Source organism: Lycorma delicatula, chromosome 4 (genome assembly GCF_047948215.1).
Source record: "Lycorma delicatula isolate Av1 chromosome 4, ASM4794821v1, whole genome shotgun sequence".
NCBI classification, from domain to species: Eukaryota; Metazoa; Arthropoda; class Insecta; order Hemiptera; family Fulgoridae; genus Lycorma; species Lycorma delicatula.
In genome coordinates this window covers 123495444-123519047 of record NC_134458.1, presented here as the reverse complement: position 1 = coordinate 123519047, position 23604 = coordinate 123495444, and the positions used below count along the sequence as shown (strand labels likewise).

The 23604-nt window shown below is 27.7% G+C and overlaps 1 protein-coding gene across 3 annotated transcripts in view; it reads left to right on the top strand.

Moving 5' to 3' along the window:
* Positions 1–6849, top strand: part of LOC142323850 (uncharacterized) — a 69367-nt gene extending 62518 nt beyond the window's left edge. For 2 of the 3 annotated variants that reach the window (XM_075364137.1, XM_075364135.1), the window contains one exon: positions 6590–6849. In XM_075364137.1, coding sequence (XP_075220252.1) covers positions 6590–6599 — 10 coding nt within the window. In that variant the 3' untranslated portion in view covers positions 6600–6849. Of the gene's footprint in view, positions 1–6341; positions 6460–6589 lie in introns of all 3 variants that reach the window. The other variant, XM_075364134.1, reaches the window with a different exon arrangement.
* Positions 6850–23604: the final 16755 nt, after the last annotated feature.

Genomic DNA, 23604 nt, shown 5'->3' with positions numbered 1-23604 from the left:
CACATTAATTTTCAGTGTGTCCTATACATACAGTTGATACTGTGTATTGTTTTAGTTGTCTATTAAGTTGGAAAAGTGATTTCTCACTGTTTTCAGGGTTTTGATAACCATAATATAGGTGTTGAGGAAATATTGGAAAAGTGATTTCTCACTGTTTGCAAGGGTTTGATAACACTGATAGACAAAAAATTTTTTTAACATTTCTCTTAAGTATGATATCATTTCTTGAATTGCTTTTTTGCGATACATTATAGATCTGTAATACAATTTTTCTGTCACCCTTAGTTTTAAATAAATTAGGCTTAAAAAAAATTAAGATAAGATATAATTAAAATCTGTAAAATTTATAATTTTGCTTGGCCATACCTGTGTTAGAATGATTTCACTAATGCTTTTCTTTTATTAATAGCCTCAGGCACATCCAGAATTAATGTCCAACAGTAATCGGCTAGCATATTAGTATTCCATTTCCCTTTATAGCGACTTTCCATCACCGAAATGTCTTTGTGGCAGTGTTCATCACTTATGTCTCCGAGGTTGTCTGGGAAAAAATCCAGATGTGGGTGAAGGAAATTTATTTTCAAAAACATTACACCCCATAGCTCTGTATGAAGTAAGAAGTTGATTAACAATATCGTGGTAATTGTCAGATTTCTGTTTGCCGAGAAACGTTTTATTTAATATTGAGTTAAACACATCAACTTTGACCAACTCTCTATTTGAGGACCAACAAATATTACTTTAATTTTTCCTTCACTTACATTCTGAAATTTCTGGCTGTTGTACAAAAATCCGTGACTGTCCTTTTTCATTGCTTTTACAAAATTTTTCATTAGTTCTAGCTTGATATGGAAAGGAGGTAAAAAAATTTTTTTTGGGTTAACTAAGGGCTCATGAATAGTATTTTTCCCATTTGGAGTTAAGTTGTGTCGTTTCTTCCACTCTTTGGTAACATAATGTTTATCCCTAGCTCAGCTGTCCCATTCGCAAAGAAAACACATGTACTTAATATAGCCTAACTGCATCCGTAACAAAATAGCTATAACTTTCAAATCGCTACATGTATTCCAGGTATGTTTTCTCTTTCAAATTAACACCATAAGCGATTGGTATTGAAGGATATTTATTACTGTTGTGTAGTAGAACCACTTTATACTCGGACAAATCTATGAAAAGAAGCCAGTCCTCAGGTTTATGAACTTGTCCTAAGTGCAACATAAGCTGATCAATATTTATGCAATAAGCCAAATTGTTTTCATCAATAAAGTACTGAGAAAGTACTTTTTGTCGGCTTTGAAAGCCCAAAATTTTTTAATATTTTTAAGTAAATTCCAACCTTGTAGTCTTGATCCTAACAGTTCAGCTTGATTTTTTGATAAATTTAAACCCCTAATAAAGTCATTTAATTCATCTTGTGATATTAGATGTGGCTTATTTGAAGATAATTCAAAATCAAAATTATTGTTGTCTTCTTCAGTACTGCCTGATTCTTCATCGCTGCTTTCGAAACATGCATTCACAGGTGGTCAGGAACTGGAATAATTTCACTATGAAGTACAGGCTTGATTGCCTATTCCAATGAAGGATATTTTACAGCTTGTTTAGATTTTTTAGAAATTCCAGACACACTTGTTAAACAAAAGTAACAATCGGTTACATGATCCTTTGGTTCTTGCCAAACCGTAGGTACACCAAATTGTAAAAAGCCTTCCGTGTACCTTTCAGCCATCCTCTTAAATATACAGAACAATTAGTGCATACTATATGACGAGCCCACGTATTATCCTGATCACCAATTTTTCACTGAAATTACAAATGATATAATTTTTTAATTGTAATATGTTTCCATTTGATTTTACAGTAGAGTCACCACATACATAACAAAAGGCATCCACATCATTTACACAATTTCGAGGCATTATGGCACTGCATTAACAAACTTAAGACAGCAATAAGACTGAACAAAATTAATTCATTCCTAAATCCAGTGTTTAATACGAACAACACAGCTGTGTTTTCAGCTACATGTTTTGACCTGCACAGGTATTATTAATCTTGTCCATGAAGGCTGACTCTTCAGTATTAGATATGATGTCATAATATGCGACTATGATATGATTTAATTCTTTGTCTAGTATTGTTTATTTGTAGCTTACAAATTATGTTAACAAAGTTAAACAATAAAAAATGAGCTAACAGAATACAATATAGTTTCTTAAAATGCTAACTATATGTTGAAAAATGAAAAAAAAACCTTTAATTAAAATTTAAAAATTTTTCAGAAATGGTGGGTGATAGAAATATTCTGAGTTCATATTCATTTTCAGCATCAAAAAACATTAAAAATCATGTATTGCATGTTAGTACACAAAAATTATGTTTATCAGTGTAACCATTATACAGGTGTTCAGGAAATATACCAGTTTTTCCATCATAGAGTTACTTATCCCCATCTATCCATTATTATGTTATCAGAGCTGATTTTTTTAACTTACTATATTTTGCATCCTTTACCTTCAAATGTCATCATGTCTCTTTGATTAAACCCTTCATTTCAAGGCGGACAGACAGATTTAGAGTTGAGAACTACATCTCGTGGATGCTTGCTGATCTCATTAGCATTACACAATTAATGTAATAGTATCTATACTATGATTAGAGATATAGTTAATGCTGTTGCTTAAATAATGATTCGGGCATGCTTGTATCGGTTTATTCCTCTATTTTTCTTCTTGTTACTTATAAAATATGTTTTAAAATGTATTTTTAACAGTATATTCAAATTGTAAAATACAAAATAAAATAAAAAATTTATCCTGTAAGACTGATTAACTGAATATGGAAGGTATGGAAAATATCGAGTTATAGAAAGACCAATAACTGAATATGGAAGGTATGGAACTTTATGTTTCCTGTATTTTATAATCAAATTAGAATACGATTTAAATTTAAAAGCTAAGTTTATTAAATATGCACATTACTCAATGAAAAGTTTTTTCCCACATGTTGTGAAAATTAGTGAACACTTGAATAAATTTCTTCTTTATGACTTCTTTTAAAACTATTTTTAAATTTGGTAAGAAAATATATTATTCATTTCACTTGATTGTTAATATTTTTCTAAAGATAATCATAAAAAAATTAGTATTTACATATTTATTATCAACATAATGCCAAATGGAAACAAATTTCTTTGTTTCCTAATGATGTTAATTTTATGTATAGTAAAAAAAAATAATAAAGTATAGCTTAATTATTGTATAGTAGTAATAATAATTAATTTGTTTTGATTACTTGGAATAAATCCACTAATATATAATGTCAGTTGTAATATAATGTCAAAGCGTGTGAATCCATACCTATAACCTAGTCGTGCAGGTGTACCTTGCATATGTTAATATACTATATATAAAAAAAGAAGGTTAAAAAAACCGTAAATAAATGTTAAAAAATCTACCTGCCACTCCAACAAAATTTATTTACAGAAAAATAGTAAAATCAATTAAAAAAAAATTAAAATGTAAAAAATAATGATCTACAGGTCTTCTTGTCTCCCTTCAGCAAATAAGCTTCTTAACTTAAAAACAAAATTCAGAAAAAAATATTTGTAATAAGGTATATTTCTTGTCAAATTATTTATTCAAAACCAGAAGATTGTATGATTTAAAATGTTAAGCTTCTGCAAATTATAATATAGTTTTGTAATTGTGTTAAACTTTTAAAAAATATTTTATATATTCATGTAATTTTTTAAATAATTTGGATGGATAACGGCTGAACATAATGAGAATAAAAGTAATGTTGAAATAACAGTGTTTAGGCTGCTGATTATGGCTTGAACTGATTCAGACTTTTTAGACTACCTCCATTAAAAAGGGTAAATACCTTACCCATTTAGTGCCAGCCATTTTTTTTTATTTTTTTTTTATTATTATTACCTTGTGAAAATTGGTAAGGGTGTTATATGAAATACATGTTTAGACAAGAATAATCATATCTTGAGTGAATTTTAAGATATGGCTTTAAAATATATAGTAATTTATTTAGAATAGACCAAAAAATGCACATATTTTCTTGGACATGCAACTATTTTCAAAGAAAAATCTATAAAAAATGAAAAATATTCTACTTTACAGAAAAACATTTTTTCTCCATTTCATTAGAAAGAAAAATATGTTTTTTACTTATGCACAACTTTTCAGTTTGATATGTATTATAAGTAAATTTTAAAAAATCCTAATTAAACACTAACCAAAAATTCATGCAACCTATTATCACTTATGGGTGAACATTATCTAAATTGCCTAATCATTATAATACAAAAACATGAATATATAAATGTTAAAATTAAAAGCACCAATAGTTGTTAGTGTAATAAAAAAAGAAATATACAGTTAAAATAAACAGAGCACAAATGACAGCATGACTGTAAACAAATAAGCAAGGCCAAGATAACTTACGGAGCTGCCAACATGGGATTTAATTATGTTTTATTTAATTAAACTGTGTATATATGCTTTTGAAATTAAATTTATGTTTTATAAAAAATATTTTTCCACAACATAGGATATTTCTGAACAGTTAGAAATTTATTTTTAATTTAAAAAAGAGCATTTTTGAAACTGTACAAGCGGACGCTGGCAATTTTCGCATAATTTACAGACGTCAGTGTGATTAGACGTTGGCATTAAAACGGTTAAGGTAGTTTTAGTGACAATTTTAAACAGAAAAAGTGATAATCCCTGCTACAGTTTATATTAATTTATCTGTAATAGCCCGAATTACCTGGTATTCTTTGTACTGTTTTCACAAGAAAGGAACCCAAAATTGGAATTAAAAAATTTCATTGTAATTTTTTTTAATTCTATTTTATTTAATTTTAACTGCTTGAGAATTTTTGACTAAGAGCATTACCTGTTGGTAAATCATTTAAAAAAAAGCCCATCTCCCATTTAAAAAAAAAGCTGACAACATAGTTGTAGAATTCCCACGCGCCTTTTTTCTGTTGCGCGACTTATACCTACAACTTAATTAAAAATATTTTATCATTTTATTTAAGTATAATTTTTTTTGTTTATTTAATTCAGTGATTCTAACTAAAGCACATGCACATGTCATATTTCATTCAGGCAGGTGTGGTGGTATCATTAAATATACTTTTTTACACTTTTAATATTATTCATGTGTTTAAATCTACCACCTGTGATGTCACACCATAGTATATGACTACAACAGCTGTACATTAGTGCTATACTAACACTCCTTGTGGTGAGAGGGGGCCACTACTGATGCAGTATACTAGTTTATTTAGAGCATCTTTTGTGGTGGGGGTGCAATTTTGCAAAAAATTTTTACGAATATTATTATTTTTTAATTGTTAACAAATGTGCCTAAAAAAAATAAGACCTTAATTAGGTAAAATTTCAAGATGACCTTGCTGTACAGCCTTACCCCCTTGACATTTTAAGTTGAAAATTTAATAGCATCAATGCCCCGTATATAGAATTAATCTGACCTAGTTTGATCAAAATCAGGCCAGTAGTTCTGGAAATATAAGGAATGTGACACCAAACACACGTATGTATGAACATCTGGAAAGTTTCCATTTGGTTTTTTGGGTTCCTTAGTTGTGAAAACATCAAAATCTGGTGAAAACCGCATATGTTCAAATTGGACTGATTACAATACTCTCCCTAGAAAGTCAAGTAAAAGTTTCAAAGAAAGAATTTTTAAATTCTATTTTTTCTGTCGACTACAACAAGCATTTACTTTGAAAAAGGCTTTTAGCGTAGGGGAGCAGGATTAATTATTTGTTCTATTACATTTTTCTTTAATTTCCTTTTCTTTAAAATCTCCTGAGTGAATAAATACCAAAAATCTATTTTTTGTCAGAAGTGGACCACCGGAAAATTCAACTAATGATCTTCAAATAATGAGAATATATTTTTAAAAACAGTTTTGATGATTTAATTTTATTTGTTAAAATAAACCAAAAACAATTTTTAACAATAGTACAGGAACAGCCTTAATTCTGAAAATAACATAAAAATTTACATAAATTGAGATAATGAGTAGAAATTGAGGTTTTTGCTTCAGTTCTGTATGAAATATAAAAGTAACAAAAAAATAAAATATATTTTATAAATAAAACTTTGATTACTTATTCAGTATGTAGACAGTACTTGCTATAAAGAAGTCATCACTCTTTTATCTAAGAACAATATAAAAATAAAATTTTCTCTTAAACCAGTGATATCTTAAGAATAGTTTACCTGATTTTGATAAGTGAAATTCCTAAATAAAATTTGGTCTTTTTTAAATTTATTTGTGGAATCATACAGGTATCATCTAAGGTATATTTAGTCAGCTTCTCAACATATTACTTCATAAAAAATTACGCTGTAAAATAAGGTGTACTCTTGGGTTAAACATCACTCAAGCCAAGGACATTATATTAAGGTAACTATATGGTCCTTATGTAAGATTGGTACTCTATATAAATTTTAAGAGCTTCTAAAAATAAATAAATAAATAATTTATTTGTTGTTTACTAATTGTCTTTCTTATGATATTTTATCTGATTTTTTAGTTGGCACTAGCAGCTGATTATGATTTAAATAGAGCTCTGAATTTCTTCTATTCGTGTTGATTTTTATCGTCTCTGTCATCATAGTTATTTTTATCATCACACCATCGTTACATCATAATCATTATTATAATAATAATTATCTGTGTTATGACGGACAGAATATAATAAAGTTCTTTTTCCCCACATTTGGAAACATTATTGCTATGTAATGTAATTGAGTAATATTGTTACAATATTATATTACTTAAAATAAATGTCTTTTATTATGTAATCAGTATTAATATTAATTATAATGATTTTTTAATTATTTTTAATCAGTTTTTTTTTATTGTGATGTACATTATAATAATTTAATTATGTATATTATTGAGTAAAAAAAAAGTTATTTAAAGTTATTTCTATTTTTAATTATTTATTTTGTAGTTGATTAGCATATGAAATTAGTTATTGTACTTTCTATTTTTATTTTTTACTGTTTACTATGGACTAGTAGGTTAATTACAAAAGTACAAGCTTTAATTATTTTATGTTTTTTTTTTTTTATTAGTTCACATTTTCTTTCAAGAAGTGAATTAAAAAGTTATATTTTTAATCAGCCTGTTTTAATATTAATAACATTAAGGTCATATTTGCTTGAAATGGGTTTTACGTTATAAAACCTAATGTTCTTGAGTTACAGTTAATCTTTTAATTAACATGGAAATTAAATGTTAAAAAACTGTACAAAAAAAAAAATCAAGATAATTTGGTAGATATAATTAACAAATACGTAATCTAAACCCATTTTAGCAGCAGCTGAGAGTGACTTGAAAAAATATTGAATTAATATTTATAGTGCGTATAGCTTTCAGGGATGTAATTTAAGATTTTTTTTTTAATTACTGTGATTTTAATACAAAAGAATACATAAGTGTATATATACCTAAACTCAGGTTTGCTTTTTTTTTAATTTGCACTTTTCTGAAGGTATGTTGCAAAAATATAAAAAATGATCCCCCTACCAAGTCAAATCATTCACTTAATAAGTTAAATCTCTGTATAATTATATGGTAACATGAACTTTCATCCCTATTTACACGATTTCCATTGGAGAGGGCTAAAAAAAGCATTCTTCTTCCCACTTCTACAATACTTCAAGTATTGTGTAATGTAATATTGAAACTATAGTTATGTGTTGTGTAACTTTCAGAAATTTCTTGCCCAACCATAAAATGCATTTTGAAAGCCCAGTTTTTCAGCCATTAACAGTGGATGTGGATGTTACACTGGAAACTTGAGATCAAATGTGTTCAGATATTGTTTTTATATTTTCTTAAAACTGCAAAGTCATTAATTAAGTTCATGAACTAGCAAAATAAACATTTAGCAAGTTCCTAACATTTTGTTTATTCCTACATTAAATTTGTATGATATTTTATCTGATTTTTCAGTTGGCACTAGCAGCTGATTATGATTTAAATAGAGCTCTGAATTTCTTCTATTCATGTTGATTTTTATTGTCTCTGTCATCATAGTTATTTTTATTTTCACACCTATTCCATGCTATCACACCCGGCTTCCGGTATACTTACATGCTCTTTATCTGGCACCTGACCCTCAGAGTTTATTTTTCCTTTGTAATTTATGTAAATATGTAGTTCATATATAAGATTTCAAGACTTATTCTAATGTAGGAATATGAATCTGGGAGCAGCAAATATTCCTATAAAAATAGATTTCTGCATAGAGAAAATTGTAATAACAAAAGCTCTTTTCTGTATTTGTTTTATCCACTGAATAATTACTTTCACTATGATTTTTTTCTTTAAAAAAAAAAAACATTTTTTTGTGAAAGTAAAATAACTTTTTGTAGGCTATTTAGTCTTGTAAAAAAAATAACAAACTGTAACACAGTACTACTAAAGAGATAATGTACTGATAAATTTTAAGAAAAATTATATAAAATAGAAATCAGTGGTGGATGTATTTGTTTGTTTTTTAAACTTATGAACAAGCTGCAACTGATTTTTTGTTTTTTCAGGAATAGATCCATTCATAAAAAGATCCATTCATCATTTGATTTTAATCAAATGATGAAATGGATGTGTATTTAATTTTTAAGACAAATTCTTTTTATGATTATCATGTGTAATATGGTTGCATATAATCATGTACCTAGTCATTTAGAAGCGTTAGTGATGTAGAAAAATTAAACTACGTTAATCTAATGTAGGGAAATGAATCTGGGAGCAGCAAATATTCCTGTGAAAAGAGATTTTTACAATAGAGAAATCTGTAATAGTAACTTCTTTACTGTATTTGTTTTACCCAGTTTAAATAATTATGTATGAAATGAGACAATTAAATTTCTAGAATGCAACTTTGTATAATATGTGTTCAGAATTGTACGTTAATGACTACTGTCAGCTTTGAAGTTACTTCTGGATCAATACTTTATGCAGTATTATTTTTACTATCTGGTATTTATTTAAAGTAGTTTTTTTTTTTGAGTACACTCTTAATCCATTTACTTATGGATCTAATACTTTCTGTAAAGTTCTATTTCAACATCTCTTGATTACCTCTTTTTTAATAACTAAAACTTCTGAAAAAATAATAATGAAATAAATTCCCTGACTCTTTATAAGCCTTCAGTTTATTCAATGTATATAGATATGGGAAGGAAATGGAATTCAAATTTTGTGAATTGCTATAAATTATTACAATTATTTAATTTACGGTTTCTTTTTAATAAGGAAAAATGATATTTACGTGTTATGTGAGATTAAATTTGAAATTATCCCTTGAACCTAAGGCTTTTCTGTATAGAGTTACAGGGTTGAGTAAGTTTGAGCTATCTCATTTTCAGGCAAACTGTAGTGAGAGAGGTATGGTTAATAGTATGCCTGATCCCTCACTCATCTTATCTGCTAACAACAACCACAGAAATAACAACACACAGCCAGTTAGCTTTTCTGTTTGTTCATTTGATAAAAAATTGTAATGTGTTTGGGCTGAATTTAACCCTTGGTTTGGATACCGAGTGCTCTCTATCTGGCACCTGTTCTGAACCTCAAAGTTTATCTTTCCTTTATAGTTTATGTAAATACGTAGTTCATATTTAACATTTCAGGAACTCACGCCAAAAATTTAACATGACTGCTCATGCGATTTATTTCATACGGTAGTGACAATTTTTAGTTAGCATTACGTGCATTTTAGTATAATCAAAGACATACTTAAAAGAGATTAATGTAAGACTGGTAAAGAATTTTTATTAATATTAATTAATTCTATAGCTTTTCAAACCATCTGTCATTTTATACCTCCACGTACAATCCGCCTCCATTTGTCTCTACCCTCTGCCATTTCCTCTGTTGTCCCCCAGCTGCTGGAGGTCCTCAGCAACACCATCACTCCATCTCTTTTTGGGTCTCCCTGGTGGTCTTGTACCATTCAGTACTGCTTTTACTGCTTCCTGTTCTCTCCAAGTTGGCTGGAACATATCCCAGTCACCTCATTCACCCACCCTGCATTACAGCTATCACACCCTTTTTCTGTTTAGCCTTCAGAACTACCATAAGGTATTACTTTAAAGAATGATATGTATGAATGTAAATGAAGGGTAGTCTTGTATAGTCTTAGATCAACCATTCCTGAGATGAGATGTTTGGTTAATTGAAACCCATCCACCAAAGAACACCGGTATCCACGATTGTCTGAAACTCATATGCAAGTACCAGTCTAATAGTTTTGCGAACTTGAATTTTGGTGGTTTTTGACTGTGTGAAATTTAAGGTTGCTGTTCAGCCCATTCTGGCACCTGAAGGATGCCTTAATTCTGATAGCTATTTTCTCCTCCATATCATTGTTGGTAACTGTTGCCCCAATGTATTTAAATTTGCTTATTTTCTTAAAGATCACGTTGTTTACTTCTAGTTCTTGTCTTGATGTCACCATATATTGCATTTTTTTGTTATTAACTTTAAGTTCCACCTTACTCACCTGTTTCACCAAGACTTCACTCATCTCCTTTACTTCTCCCTCATTTGATCCAGTTAGAGAAATATCATCAGCAAAGGGTGGCAACTTTATTTTCTTTCCAATTGTTATTCCATAATTCACCTCTTTTACCTTTTGGGTTGCCATGTTCAGGACAAGGTTGAAGATGGTTGAGGAAATGACATCTCCCTGTCTAATTCCTGTTTCTACGCTGAGGCCGTATATTGTGTGACCATGGATTCTAACTTCACACTCAGTCTTCTTGAAGCACGTCTTTGTAACCCTTACTAACTTGTCTGGCACACCTGCTTCCTTCATTGCCCTCCAGATTGCTTTCCTTGATATGCACTCATGCACCTTTCAGAAATCTATGAATAGCAAATGGGTTTCAACAATGAATTTCCTGCATTTACTTATTATCTGCTGTAATTTAAATGTCTGGTCCTTAGTCTATTTACCTTCGCTAAAACCAACCTGGTACTCTCCTACTTCCTCGTCTATAAATGGATGTATCCTGTCAACTATTATTCTTGACAATATTTTACACATGGTGGCTAGTACAGAAATCCCTCTGTAGTTGTTACAAATCATTTTATCCCCCTGTAAATTGGGCAGGTAATGGCAGTCTTTCATTTATCAGGGATTTAATCGCTTCACCATATTGTCAAAATTTTTTTAATTCTTTCTTTTAGGCTCTTTCTTCCATACTTCAATAGTTCCCCTCGTACATTGTCTTCCCTTCATTCTTTATCTGATTTAAAGCTTTCATCACTTCCTCTATTATGGGTTCCTCCACTAGTATTTGGACCAAGTCTTATGTAACTTGTTCAAAGTCCACATTTCCTTAGTAGATACATTTAACAAGTTCTTAAAGTGTTCCTTCCATACTTACAGATTTTCTGATTTGTTATCAGAATTTCATTGTCTCTTCTTTACCACTCCTATTTTAGGTACAAATCCCTGTCTGAAAAAATGCAGTCTTGTAGAAATCTCTTGCCTTATTTCTGCTATTGTCCTCTTCTGCTTTAGAAATTCACTCTTTGAAGAAGTTTCACTTTTGTTTATGTATGGTGCTTTTTACCACTGTGTTGGCTTCCACATACTCCATTCTGGAGGCTTCATTGTAGTTTCCCATCAGCTTTCACTTCACTCTCTTCCTTCTCTGAACTGCCTCCTCAAAGTTTCATTGAATCACTTATTGTTTCCTTTCCTTTCTTTCTTTAGTGCTTTTTCCCTCACCTCCAATGTAGCTTCTTTTGCTTTCGCCACATCTGCTCCACATTATTCTTCTTCTCCTCACCACCTTCATCTCTCTCCAGCTCACTAAATCTGTTTCTGAAATTAAAATTTTATTGCTTAATAAAGAATTTTAGATCCTAATTGATCAAATGATATTGTTTGTATCAAAATTAAAGTATAATTACTAAAAAAAAAATCAAAATATTTAATAAAAAATTTTTATTTAGTTCAACGTTCCAGCATAACATCAGTATTCGCGCATTGTATTTTATATAGCAGTGTGACATGTCTCCAGTTAAATTTCAACATATTGGAAAGTAAACTTTTCATGAAATTTGGTAACAAAAAATTACATACAAAGAATAGAAAAAAAAATCACTTTTGTGCTTAAAACATAGAAAAAATAACAAATCTGTTTCACAAAATACAACAGTGTGAGTTCCCGAAGATTGAGATCATCTGATTGTAAAGTACTAAATGAGGTCAGTCTGCTATTTATATGGCTGAGAAAGTACCTTGTTTTTGAAATTCATAGGAAGCAAACTTTTATATAGTAAATTTAAAGCTTGTTCTTTTCTACATTATTTTATTAATATCTCCAATCTCTATGGTAAATTGGTAGCATCTCTCCTTTTCACCCAGAAGGTTTTAGGTTCAAATTCCACTCAGACATGGCATTTTATGTTCGCTACAATATTCATCTTTTCTCCCAAAAATGTACTGCATAGAATTATATGTAAACATGTAATTGTATGTTTTAATAAATAAATAAACATTAAACAATAAAAAATATTTCATTTACGTTTTCAGAAAAGTCATTTAATAAGTGTAACTTTTCAAGCTATATAATTTTGATATTCATAATTTATTTGTCTGGTTTCGACGTGAAACTTGACTATGATTTAGTTTACAGCCTGTTGTGAATTGGCACAATCCCAAAATAAATCATAATAATTTTGTTTATATAACATTTGAAAACATAGGAAACCTGTGCATGCAAATACTATAATGTACAATTCAACTCGTTTTAACCTGATTCTTTTTATCCTGAAAAATTAAAAATTAGGTTTTCAGTCTAAAATAAATAAAATTGATGTAAAGTACTTACTGGAAGATTTAGTTTAGCAATAGATATATTCTGGTTTAACACCAGAAGGATATGTTTTTTGTAAATAAACAAAGTTAGCATTTTCGTATATATGTCCTAATTTAAAACAATATAATAACAATTTTTCTCCTGTGAATAGTGAAACAAATGACCTTGCTATTCTTATTTAGTTTACTTTGAGAATTATGTTTAGTTTTCACCATCTTTAGTATTTTGATAAAAAAATTACACAAACTATTATACAGCTTCGTTCTTTGATTATTCTTCCATATTATGAAATCTGAAAAAAATCTGTATAAAATTAACATATTTTATCATAAAATCTTAATTTCATAATATGTTAATTTTTAAGCAATGGAGATTAGTTTGAATTTTAAGGTCTTTATATATTTGACTTTGAATATTATATTTATCTGTAACACTACTGGTAAGTAGTTTGTTTTGGTAATAAAAATTACACCATTTTAAAACATCAGAACAATGCTAAACTGCAGTTATTTATGAATAACTACAATTATGACTGTAGTTGTATGTTTATAAACTTAAAAGACAATATCTTATAAAGATGTTGAATTTATATAATAATGAAAATAAATGCAGTAATTGATTGATTAATATCATTGATGATAAAAATAAAATTATTACAGCTGTTTGTGATGCTCCAAAAATCTGATTAAAATCTAGTATAAGTATTGATAATTGGATTTCAGTGTCAGTTTGTGCAGTGTAAAACACAGAAAAGTCATCTGTGTTACATACAGATTTTTGTAGTGTTATTACAATTTGCAAAAAAATTTAATAATTTGATAAGATAATGAATTTCTACAATTGTTTATACATTGATTATATTTTGCTTAATATCTGAATCTGATCTGCTTTTACTGAATGGTCAATTCATAAATTTGTTTAACACAATCTGATTGGGCTCATTTTGTACATATATCTGTATCATTAAATCCAATAGTCTTTGAGTTATTCAGTTTATCTGCTAATTAAAAGCAAGTTGATTGCATAGATTACTAATTTACTTTCTTAGCTTACAACGTATTTCTCATTTTTGGATTCAGTACAAAATTCGTAGAATTATTAATTGCAAATTTTTCCTTTTTAAAATTTAATTGTTTCTTAATTTAAAAAAATTTTTTTTTTAATTTTTTCTGCCGTTAAATTTCCAGAGGATCATATTAATGAATTCAGCTTCATTGTTAAAATTTTATCGTCATTAGCTTTTAATGTGTATATCTTGCTCCTTTGCCAAACTAAGTAGAATATTATCATGATTGTATAGTTTTTCTTTTGTATAATACATTCTGAATTGAAAAGATCAAATTGCTCTTATCTTTGGTTTCCATTATCATACAACCTGATTTTGAGTGCCTGTGGTTTAAGTTAGGAACTTCTCTGTTAATTAAAAACATGTCCAGTATGTTTAGTTTTAAATATTTATGACCACTAGAATCTATATTTTATCTCCTTGAAACTTTTTACTATATATATATATACATACATAGTAATTTTATCTTTAATCATTCAGTAGGATGCTCTAAAAAGTGACTATTAAAATGTACACAATAATTTTTGTACACATCTGTAGTATTGAAAAAACATAAGTAAGAAAAGAAAATATTACGGAAAATTCTGCTCGTGTTTGAAATATAGAAAAAGTATTTATTTAAAAAATGTATACTTAAAACAAAAACAGATTTTTTACATCTGGATATTCACTAAATAAATTAGACCACTGTTCTGAATATAAACTGCTGGGTGATATTATATAGATCTGCTTTTAAAGTAGATAAATTGTTAACATTATTAAATAGGAACAACCAAGTATAGTAATGTTTTGCTTTAAGCTAATGTGAGATAAAGGAAAATTAAATAAGATTTTTGCACAATTTAGTATATAATTTAATTTAGTAGACATTATTGCTTAACAAATTCTGATATGACAAAACCAACAACATATTAATTTGTTTATAATAATAATTTAATATTATCAGAGCCACTGTACAAGCCTGCTCTAAATTTAAGGCAATAGTGATTTGTGTATTGTCAATAAATAAATTTTGTTTTGTAGTCCCTTTGGCACAAAGCATGCCATCTTTTGTTGTTATCAACTACAAATCTTTAAAAAGAGACTATTATGCCAGAAACATCCAGTTTTTTACCCTTTTTCTCAAGGAGGTTTTACATTGTGAAACTTCTTTTCAGGTACCATTCAATCAAAGAATGAATTTTTTTGATAATTTAATGAATATGTATTCTGTAAAGTATTATAAAAGAATCAAAAAAATTGTTTAAATTGCATAAAATATGTGCAGGCTATATTTTTTATGCCACTCAGTGGTGTTATATGTTATATATTTTTGGTCAAATGAATTTCCATTGCCCTTACTATTTTTATTGTAGTCCTGCAACCCTGGTGGGTTTTGGTTTCGTAACAATTTTTTGTCGTTTATGTAGACAATTATATACCCAACCCCCTATCTTAAGGACCAGGGATTCTTCTATCAAGGTTACCATACTTAGTTGAAATGTATCTGTTTTAAAGATACAAAGAACTTGCCTTTTCATTCTCTTTCAATCCAGCTACATAACAACACATACCACCATTAATTGTCCAAGAATCAATCTAAGGACTCATGGAAGTAAGATTTGCTGGCAGACTGTGTAAGGTGACAAAAAAGTAGGCATTTATTGATAAAACCTATCCAGCATCAGCTTTTGAGCAGAACTGGTCCTTCCTAGGTTGATTCCCAGGCTCCCATTGCCTTTGTAACAATATAAATAGAATTTTTTTTTCTTAATACTCTTTACATCATCCCTATCACAGCATCTGTATGGAGGAAATTACTACCACAGCTTTTTGCATTTTAAAACAAATAAGTCATTTCAGCTGTAAACCCACTGGCTTTGATTTAAACTTTTAAAACTCTTAATTTTTGGCAAGGACCTTAATTATTCTGTAAAAATCTATCCTAAAAACAATTTACCATATGCAATAGTGTAATTACTCTATTGGTATCCAATTTATTAAACAGTCGCAATATTGCTACACAGTCTTTTTCCATTCTTGTTATTTCAACAAATCTTAGATGTAACAGCAGTGCATGTATTCATATGAATCTGTGCAGTAAAATCAGTTAAATATATCTTTACTAGTATTGTCTGTAAAAAACACTGCCTCTAGCTCTTTATGATTAGTTTTAAATACAGTTGAAAAGTATTATAAAAGACCTATTGCAGTTTCTAATTCTTTTAGGTATTTGACATTCAAATGTATCCCGTTTTGATTAAAATAGTAAAATGGTATGGTTTTTTTTTTTGTAGATGAGTCTGAGAAATGCCATTTATGCACCCCCCCCCCCCCAAATGAAAATACAGTGCTTGAATTTCAATTATATGTATCCCACAAGATTCTAGCCTGACTTTTACTCTTAAGTACATTCTGTGTATTATATTTTAGAGAATTGCACCTGTGTGATTTTTGTTTTTGAATTTTATCCCCTCATTTTTGAAAATAATTTGATGCAGTGATTTGCATTGAGTACAGGTTCTGATTATCTTCAGTACCTCGTGTTAATGTTCCTATTTCTGATGTTCTTTTATTCAAATTCTTTGTAGTTCCTATGTCAACATCATTAATGTCATATCTTTCAGTGTTGACTGCATCTGCCATCATTTGGCTAACATAGTCTGTAAAATCAGAATTATTTTGTTGTACATTGCATGAGGAATAAACTATTTATTTTGCTATGTCAAAATAAAAATATAAACATTACTGGTGAAGTGAGTTGCACAAACCCCAATCAAACTTTAATTAGTAAACAAGATATAAAAACAAGCATTTAACATACAACATAAACAGACTTAATAAGTTGACTCAAAGATGTATAGCAGTGAATAACACGTTGGATAGTAATGTATGTTAATTGTAAACACTTTTCTCAAAATGTCAGTCTCCATCTCCTCCGTTAGGAGTAAAGAAACTTGAGAAGAGATTTTGATTTAACACTGTTACAGAACTGAGTACTGATGAAGTCATACTCTGTGTGTGGTTTTGGTTCATGCATTTGAGTTTGTATTTGTAAATATAAAGCAGGAGTGATGTATTGAATTTAGAATATTTATAATTTATCTCTGTTTTATTTTTTTCACTTAAAAAATACTACTGTGAAGGAATAAAATATGGAAACTGCAAGGTGTATAATATTCCAGTGAAGCCAGTATTTTCTAGTTTCCAAAATGTTTATAGTAGTCTTGTTAATCTGAAATCATGTTTATTTTTTTGGGTGGCAGCATTAGTATCTTCACATCCAGCTAAAGTTGATTAATTGAGGCCATTTGTATTCAGGAATTATAAAAATAAATGATTGTGTAGTTCAATATAAAGACAAATGCAATGTTTATGAATGTACATATTAAGTAATATTAACATAAAATATTTGTTTTTAGGATCTAAATATTCAAATAGCATCAGGTTCAAATGACAATGCTATTAAAGTTTTTTAGTTGTATCTGTGGATTTATATTTAAAATTGTTTCCTTAGTTTTCTTCTTTACTGACAATGCTTTTTTTTTGTAAAGTAATTTTTTAATCTTTCGTTCAGATTGTTGTTTTACAGCAGAGTATGTTAATTAATCTATATCCTCTGTTACACTATTGTTGTGCTTTTATGGGTTCTGTTTGTGATAAGTTTCGACTGCTGACATTATTTTAACTGGTCATTTATTTCATTATATCTAAAGACAAGTAACATACTCCCAGTAACAGAATTGGCAGATGATTTTCTTCATATTGTACAGCAAGTTTATTTTGTATAACACTTAATTCGTAATGTGGCATAATTTTTTTTATTAATTAATGTTGAGCAAAGTTTTAATAATATATTTGGTATTGGGCGTTTATGGGGTTTGTTTCCGCTCACAAGTTGACATGCATTATTGATTTAATCTTTTCTTGATATTATTAGTTGTGTTTATTCATAATATATTTCCAGGTGGACATATGTATAATGCTTTCCAAGAGATATTTTCCAAAGTTATGTTTGTTACTTTTGTGTAATAACCGTTCCGCTGTATAGCCATTGTTTCTTGGATAAGGCTGCATGTATAACTTTCATATACTAAGGAATCAAACTAAAATGTGTTCTCTTTTTTGATCGTACTTGTGAAAGCATGTTAAGTTTTGTTCCATCAGTGTTAGAAAAGATTTAGTGGTCATTCTAGTCTATTAGTTGTACAACCACCCGCTTACTTCAGTGCAAAACAGTTAAATCATATTGCATTAACTCCTGAGTCATTCCATGGTTGCCTTTGAGTGACATTCCAGTGAAAAATTGTTGTTTGTATGAAAAATTATTGTATTTAAAGTAAGCTGTTATGGGTTTCCTAATTAACATTACAACCAAACATTTTACCAACTATTGGCTGTATTAGTGGAATGACAAAAAATCCAACAGATGTGGATTTGAGTCCATTTATTCCGGCAGACAGTAGATTGACTCCTTTAGATTTCATAAATTTATGTATTGAATAAGATGGGAAAATTGTTGATGGAAATAATGCCTGTTGTATGGAAATAATTACAATTGACCTTAATGCAAGAAATTAATATTAATGTTTTAATCGATTGTTAAATTAAAAATGTTAACTGTATATGTATATATGGAAATAAATATATAAACTAATTTTTAAACTTTTAACAAGTTTGTATTATGTAAAGTATTACATCTTTTAATTGATCATGAATTTTTTAATTTCTTAATTAATTAAGGCCTTTTGAAAATTTTGGCCTAAAAGGAGATTTATTAAAGAAAACAGGATTAAATGGAGTTTACATGAATCTAAAAATTAATCAATTTATTTGTTAAGTTATTTTAATATTACATAAAAACTGATGCATTTTATATTGCATACTATAATTATAACTTATATTGGTTAACTTGTTATATTGTGTGTTATCATAGTCTGACAAATTTGATCACATTTTAATTGTTATGTGTGACACTGTTGCATATATGTATACACACATACACTCATAAATGTTTATCATTTATTCATTCATATTAGAATGTATTAAATTATATATATATATATATATATATATATATATATATATATATATATATAGATAGATATTATATGTAGCCTTATATTTAATATGTAACAAGAAACATTTTAAAAGTATAATTATTGTATTTGTAATTCATATTAATTACAGTAATTAATTTTATGAAATTAATAAAAAAAATGAATATGAATTAATCGGATGCCTGAATTCCATAATTTTTTAATGGTACAATATATATTTTTAATTATTGTATGAATGCTCTTATCTTACATTTACTACTTTTAAATATATGTATACATAATTAACTATGTATAATAATCAACTTTGAATTGTTATTTAATTGAAATATGCGTAAGTTTTTTTTTCTTTTCTTTACTTGAATTTTAACTATTTCATATTTTGTAATTCAAATATTTATGTAGGGAAGTTCTACTTCATCAGTTTTTAATAACATTGAAATTTTATGTGTACATTATGTTAAAACTCAATATTTAAGATCTTACATTTTTTTCTAACATTTTAAGTTATTTGTGATCTTTTATTTTCTTACAAAAGTAAAACCAATAATTTGATACTATTTGAGTTGCATTAAGCCCTTTCATCTGATCCTTAGATTTTCTGGAGTTTTACATTAAAACCTAACTTTACCCGGTCGTGAAAACTCTTTGTCATATATGTCAATACAGATTAATGATTTTTCCATCATCTAAACATGTTTGATCCTTTGATTATTTCTTTAACTTTTTCAGTACTAACTTTTTATAAAATTGAATTCATACACATACAAGTTATAGCTACATAGGATGTTTTTGCTCTTTAAAGTTGATACCTTTTGTCCAGTACTCTGCTTTAGTATTAAAAATCTAGACACAATTTTAGTATATTTTGGAACTTAAGTTGATGATGTTTTTTCTTCATGTAAGATAATTTCTCCTATTGCCATATATATCACCATAATTTTGTAATGTATTACCACTCCTAGTACTTACGTATCCATCATCCAAATTGAAATAAAAACAGAAGAATTGCACTAGGCCATTCACAGTTGTTTATTTCCCTGGCACTAGTTGATCTTAATTAAGGACACTGCTGATGTGATTTCTGAATTTATAAATATTTTTGTATGTGATAGTGTTAGGATTATTGTGGTCATAGTAACATGATGATAATATTTTACAGTAGATTTTGAGAATGAATATAGATGCAACAGTAGGCTGTACAGTTACTTCAATATAAGTTTCATACATACAACATCACTCTTTGTAAGATCAAATATAAAGTGTTTTCTTACTGGAGAGTTTATAAAAAAATAATTTGTAATTAAAAAATCTTGATTTGTTCAACCTCCAATTGTCTTTACATAAGTAGTCAGCAGCCATGATGTTGACAATTGCAACCAAAAATCGCCATCACTGTTGTAATGATAGTCTGCTACTGCCAGATATTGTTACATAATTTTTCTAATGTAAACATGTTCTATAATATTGACTATTTGCATCAAGGTTCTTGAAATATGAAATAAACAACTGATGAATGAAACCTTTCCAGACAAAAAGGACAGTTAACTATCCTTAATGTTAGAGCAGCTTTACCATGCCTTTCTTTTGCTTAAAGTCATGATTTTCCCCATCCACTTTGATGATTGCACTTTGGAGCCATAGCATAACCATACACTCATGTTTCAATAAAAAGAAAAAAAAATGTGTCATCATTTGATTAATCTATTAGCTCCTAACAATGTATCTTTCTTTTTTATATGGTCAACAGCCATAGCACAAATTTTACCATAATCCAATGCATGTTCACTCTTTAAATCAAAATAAAATTACATGAAGGTTTACACATTTTCACTTCATCTAATCCTGTGTAGACAATTAATAAATAATTTTTCCTGATAATGGCAAGCATTTTTTCAAGTTTGATGTCATTAGTTGATGACTGTCCGGACTTTAACTGCTAATTTTTTTTCCTATCTCATTCAAAACAATTAAACCTTTCTAACAATGTGTTCAGCTCAAAATTTGTCTCCATAACATTTTGAGTTTTCCTCCAATGTGAAAATAAAATGTAACAAAAACCTCATTAAACTCACCATAAAATTAACCTTAAAATTATAGCATCAGTTCTATAATGAATGTGTAAAAAAAGGTTTCTGTTACTAAGTACTGTTAGCTGCAGAGCATTTATGTTATATCAATTTTTTTCAATATTGGTTTCTTTGAGTGAGTGTAGATGTGTACTTTGGATTTGTCTGGTCTGATTTTAAAGTCAAAGGTTTTAACTACAAGTGATGTATTTGTTTTTAAATATCCAATTTAGTTTGTGCCATATTTAGGCTTTTTTTATAAAACTGCACTCATCATTTCTTCAGAAAATTTTAAATTCTATTTTATTTCAACACTAATTTTTTAAAAATTATATATGCTGAAGAAACATGATTTTTTATTTTGGTAAATCTTAACTTCAACATGCATTAATAATTTATTTATACATATAATTTATAATTTTATTTGATTACATCATATAGTAGTACATTTATGAATATTCCAAGTTGATTCTTTTAATTGTTTTTTATTTCTCATTCTCGTTTACACATATTTTAACATTTTTAAATTATAGAAAGGAAAATGTAACAATTGTACAATTTTTTTTAATTTATTGCACTATCAGTATTTTTATTACTGTTTATGATTAATATTTTATTTAACAATTAATATTTATTAATATTAATGAATAATATTTTATTAAGGTTAATATTTATTAATTTTTTTTTTTTTTAACAAAGATTTTAAAATCAATAAACCAAAAGCGTAATATGACACTCAAGTTTAGTCATTTAAAGGAAAAGATTAGTTGTTAAATTTAGACTGATTACACCAATATTTTTCTTTGAAACCTTCTTCAACAACATTTTAAAAAATCCAGTGATTGAATTAGAGCTTTGTTTATATTAGAAAATGGTGGTTGAAAATCACATAATTATTATTTATTTTTAATTCTAAGATGGTAAAACACCATAAAAAGTAAAGCCAGTTTTTTCTTAAAGATAAAGGTTATTATTCTTCAAAAAGAAAGATAATTTTTGACATAAAAGTTTTATCACACTGTTTGTAGTTAATGCATTCTTTAAAAGTTTGAAGTCTAAAATCTGTGAATAATGAAACTGTTGATGTTCTGATATATCTGATATGTTGAAAGATAGAAAAAATTACAGTGTTACAGTAAGTGCACTTTATGATATTAAGTGCAATATGTATATATACTTACTGTTAAGCTTTTATATAACAAATTACATTGGTACCCAGCAAAATCTTAAATAGAAATAAATTAAAAAAATTAGTATTGACAATTATTAACAGTATTAAAACAAACATTAATATAATAATATTAAATTTGTAATTTTATTCATATAAAACTGTTAAAAATAACTTAACGATCCTAAAAAGACAATATATACTGGGTATTCTTGCAACTTGAGGTGTAACAACTTCAAGAAATGCTGAAAATTGAAAGATATAAAAGTAAGATAAATTTCTCGTAATGAAAAGCAAATTCAATGAATTGTTTGCTAGAGAATGCTGGGTGCAATTCACTGCATACTCTTGGTATTTTTTGGTGGCTCATAATAATTTTGCCTATGTAATTTAAAATATTAAAAAAAAATTTTTAAATTTGACATTTAATAAAATAATTTATTAGTCGATTGCAAAAAACATAATTCATTGTTACTTAAAAATTGGCTTTATTATATACAAAATCTATAATTATTTTTGGATTGTTTTATGTTTTCAAAAATAACTTTTAAAAATCAATTTTAAATTATTCAAATAATAGTTGTATGTTTTCATATGATTGAAAACAATCTGAACATTTTCATCTTCAGTTTCTGTATCTTGCTTTTTTAGAATACTTTTTTATTTTTTGTTATATTAATAAATTATTTACCTAACACCTTAACCATCAAGCAGAAAGTGTTCATTTAACTACATTTGTATTTCTGTATTATTTTGTTATTTGTCCTTGTTCTCGAAAAGGAATTCTGTAATTTTATTCAAATCTTAAGTTGTACATATGTATTGTTATAGCATTAAATCTTATTAAATAAATATTCATAAAAAAGGAAAAGCATCTTATAATTAAGGAACAATACATTTTTTAGGCATTATTTAAAATAAAGGAAGGTATTCAAAGCAAGTTTTCTATTCTAATATTCATTACTACTCTTCAAAATCTATTTTTATCCTACTTACTATTAACTTTTTCTCACCAAACATGAAAATTTTAATTGTTTTTTGTTGAATCATATACTGTTATGCCAATTACACACATTTTATTAAAAAAAAAAATTAAATTAATTATTATTAAATGAGAAAAATCAGAATTTATTCAATATAAAAGAAAAAATTTATTTTAATGCCTGTATAATCATCACAAAGGCCAGTTGAGTGTAATTAATACTATCAGCTGCTTTAAGCCAAGCCAATACTAGAAATATTCTCATCCAACTTATAGGATTTACTTATTCTTTTCCATCACAAAAAGCTATAATTAATAGCTCCATCATTTTATGAATAACATGCAGTAGTTATCTTCTAAGTAGAAGGAATAACAATT